Below are 3,942 nucleotides of genomic sequence, written 5' to 3' on the forward strand. Positions count from 1 at the left end.
TCGCCTGCGTGGGGCTGGCGGGTGTCTGCACCCCAGGGCTGGGGACACCCACAGAGTGGGCACCCTGGTGAACCCTGGCTGCATCACAGCCAGACCCAGGGGGAAGCGGTAAAGAAGTGAACCCACCAGGCTCTGCTGCCTGCAGCGGGGATGTTAAGGTGCTAATTGAGAAGTAGCAAGTGCTGTCTGAATTCCCATCACAAACTGTTCCACCGGGGATTAACTGTAATTAAAGAGAAGTGGCATTTTTTGACAGCGCATGTTATTTTCTTACATAGGCAGCAACAAAAGAGCCTGTCAGAAGTATCATCAACAGGGGTAAAGCTAAATATAGTGGAGGGATTATAGGAAATCTGCATTTTAATGTAAACCACATGATCTAGCCTGAAAGTCTGTCCTTGCACAAAGGGTTGGATGGGCAGATGGGCAGAGTGCAGCCAATGCCATGCACCTGAAGGAGTGCACATGCATATATGTATATATGTATGTATATATGTATATGTGTGTGTGTGTGTGCACATACGGATGTGAGCTCTGTGCAGCCTGGGCAGGGCAGAGCTGGACCCCACTGCCAACACATTCGTGTCTGTGCTGCAGGGCGGGTTTGGCATTATGGAAGAGATGTGCGTGAACTACGTGCACTACTACCCCCAGACGGAGCTGGAGCTCTGCAAAAGTGCTGTGGACCCAGGCTACCTGCACCGGTACTTCACGCTCGTGAACAGGTACAGAGCCCCTGCATGGCGGTGCAGAACCCTTACTAGTGTCACTGGAAAAAACATTTTAAAAGTGGGGTTTGAGGGCTGGCTGTGCACTAGGTGCGTGGGGACACTCAGGCAGGGCACTGAGAGCTGCCGGGAAGGGAGAGCATTTGCGGGGAGGGACTTCTCGGCAAGAGTCAGTGCGTGGCCAAGTGTTTCTGTGCAAAATAATTCATACAAGCCAAGGCAGACGCCAGGCAGCCCTGCCAGAAAAGCAAGATGCAGCTCATTGATCCATGATGTGAGGGGCAAGATCTGCCCTTGCACAGGGTGTCCTGTCCACTCCCAGGCAGCCCAGCTGGCCCCAAATCTTCCCTGCAGATGTTGCCTGCAACAGGCTCTCCTTGCTCCCAGCACCAACTTCAGAGCTGTCCCAGGTCAAGCTTTAGGCAAGGAGGAATTAGACACATCCAGCGCTGGAAGAGGACAGCAGTGCTGTGTTTCAGTGTGGCATTTCTCCTGCCCCAGGTTTAACGACGAGGAGGTCTGCATGAGCCCACAGGTCTCCGTCCCGCAGCAGTTTTACTCTGTCCCCTGGAACACATTCAACAAAGACGTGCTGAAAGCCCTCTACGGCTCTGCTCCGATCTCCATGCACTGCAACAAGTCCTCGGCCGTCCAGTTCCCGGTACGTATAGCTTCACAGGCAAAGCTTCACAGCAGAACTCCTGGCCGTAGGTAAAAAGCAGCTCAGCAGAGCTGTGCTGCGGGGTGATCCCAATGAGGTGGGTCAGGTCTGCGGTGCTCAGGATTCAGCTGCACCCCCTGGGCTCAGGGCAGGGAGCTGGAGCTGCCTGGGGAACCCGGCATGTCCGCAGGACACCGAGCCCAGCTCAGACCTGGTGCTTGAAACAATATGGCACGAGCCCACTGTGATGTCCTTGGCCAGATTCAGTTAGGAAATGCATTTGCATAAAACAATTTTGAGGCCGCTTTCGCTGAGCATTAAAGCAGGGCTAGCTCCAGAACCAAGGAGAAACGTGAGGTGATTTTTAGGGTTTTGGCAAATCTCATCAGGTCCCAGCACAGTGAACTCATTATGCGCAGCATCTGTGCAGTCTCCCAACGTGGCCATTCAGCCAAACGTGAAGGATAAAGGGCCATGAGATCTTTAAAGAAAATCCAGGCCCAGCCATCGTGGTCATGACCATGATGGCGATGAAGATTTAAAACTACGGATGGTTCCTCTCACTGTCCGTTCCTGACACCATTTCTCATTGCAATATACTTACATGATACATTATCCACTGCAGTGCTGGAAAATGCTGAGCTGATTGCAGGGAAGACCATCAGCTTCCTCTCCTGGTAAATCTCCTTTATCAAAGTCTGCTCTGGAGGGGTAGGAACCTTTCCAGTTCCCTGGGGCTGGAGATGTGGCACCTCTCAGCCACACAGAGCCCAGCCACAGGGACAGAAGTGGCACAGAAGGTTTGTGCAGCAGCAGAATTATGAATTAAGCCTCCTATTTATGGCCCAAGCAACTCTCTTGATTTCGGAGAGGTGTGAGGAATAGCCAAGAAGAGACTCAAGTGGAGCAGACCCAACACTGGCACACGGTGGGTCACAAGCATTGCAGCGAGGGCGAAGGAGCCAACCTGCCCCTCCTGCTCTGCTGGTGTTTTCAGAGTGAGAACAATTTTAAGACAACTCATTTACTCCACAGCATTTCTGCCAAGAGAAAAGCACCATCTTCTAATTAAGCTCGTGATTTTGCAGTTCAGCAATCCCCAACTTGACAAGGTTTCTGAAAGAACTGAGTGCTGTTAATTATTGAGCAAAATCTCAAGGTAACACTTGTGCGCGGCTGTGGGAACGTCGCTGTCCCTGAGGCGCCTGTAAGGGCTCGCAGTGACCTCTCTACACTCAAAAGCACTGAAAAGAACTAAGACACACCAAATGCCTTTGATCTACCCCAAAAGCAGGGTGCTGGTGAGGCTTGAGAGCAGCATTTGGGGTGTTTCGGCAGGGCAGACCACCGCAGCAGCTGGGCTGGGGCCAAGCCCTGGAGCCGGCGCACCGTGAACATCTTGGCTGATCTCTTCAGCCATAAGGGTACAGGAAAACAGTCATTCCTCCAGCTGGTGCTCCCCTGCAATGCTGTCCCCTCTCTGGTCACCCTCTGTGTGCTTTGGGAGGGTCCCTCCATCCCTTTCCAACTTTCCCCAGGGTTTTTCTGGTGATGGTGCAGGCTCTGGCCCGTTTCACTTGACTACAAGGAATTTCATCTGGAAACATAAATTCGGCATCTTGCTGATGACTCACAGCTCTACGTCTCCTCTCCAGACCTCCCTCCTCCTGCTCATGCTGCGGCTCAGCCTCTCACTGATGTTTCCACATGAACGCGCAGCCAGCAGCCAAACCACGGCATCACCGAACCAGAGCTCAGCCTGGACTGAGTCGCCCTTCACCCTCACAGCCCCTACCTGCATCTCACCCACCCACTAACCCAACCAACATGTCACATCTGAGCTAGATCCTGCCCAGTGGGCTCAGCTCTTGGCACTGTCTGACTCCGGCAGATGCTCCTTCTGGAGCATCTGGAAGACATGCACCCATGTGTGCACAGAGCTGGGGGGTTCATCCCAGCCATGGTCACCTTGACCCCCGATGGCTGTGACAGCCCTTCCTCAGCTCTGCCCCGCAGCACCTCACCCAGGCTGCTGCATCCCTCCCAGTTCGCAGCAGCTGCCCCTGAACATCCATGCTGGAGCGCTGCAAACATCACCTCCAGCTAGCCTGCCTGCCAAATCCTGGTAGAGAGGGTTTGTTGGGGCTGGCCTCAGAGCACAGTGGGTCAGTGGGACTCTCTGGATTGAGTTGTCTCTGTCTGATTTGGTGGGCGACATGTTTTGGGCTGGAAACTCCCTAATTGTGGTGGGTTTGTGTGACGTGGTGCAAGCACAGACATCTGCACTGCTAAGGGGGTGCGTAGGTGCTTCTGCAATACAAATAATTAGCAATGTCTCATAAAAAAACATCCTGGTTTGGGCTAAGAACACTTCCAATATTAAAGATCCTTTTTACAAGTAGGGAGAAACACAAAGCCTACAAGTACCTGAACTCCCAACTTGGTCTCATGGTGCTGATCTCTCTTGCAGGGCCAGTGGGAGAAGCAGCCACTTCCCATCATCACTGAGAGGCTGCAGGAGGCCACGCCCGGCTGCCTGCCTGCCCCCGGGCT

The 3,942-nt window shown here is 53.3% G+C and overlaps 1 protein-coding gene across 1 annotated transcript in view; it reads left to right on the forward strand.

The window, feature by feature from the left end:
* Positions 1-3,942, forward strand: part of DBH (dopamine beta-hydroxylase (dopamine beta-monooxygenase)) — a 14,214-nt gene that overhangs the window by 10,058 nt on the left and 214 nt on the right. The window contains exons 11-13 of the mRNA XM_010139207.1: positions 598-725; positions 1,230-1,389; positions 3,860-3,924. Of these exons, the coding sequence (XP_010137509.1) occupies positions 598-725; positions 1,230-1,389; positions 3,860-3,924 (353 nt within the window). The remainder of the gene's footprint in view (positions 1-597; positions 726-1,229; positions 1,390-3,859; positions 3,925-3,942) is intronic.

This window comes from Buceros rhinoceros, unplaced genomic scaffold, assembly GCF_000710305.1.
Source record: "Buceros rhinoceros silvestris isolate BGI_N320 unplaced genomic scaffold, ASM71030v1 scaffold1417, whole genome shotgun sequence".
NCBI classification, from domain to species: Eukaryota; Metazoa; Chordata; class Aves; order Bucerotiformes; family Bucerotidae; genus Buceros; species Buceros rhinoceros.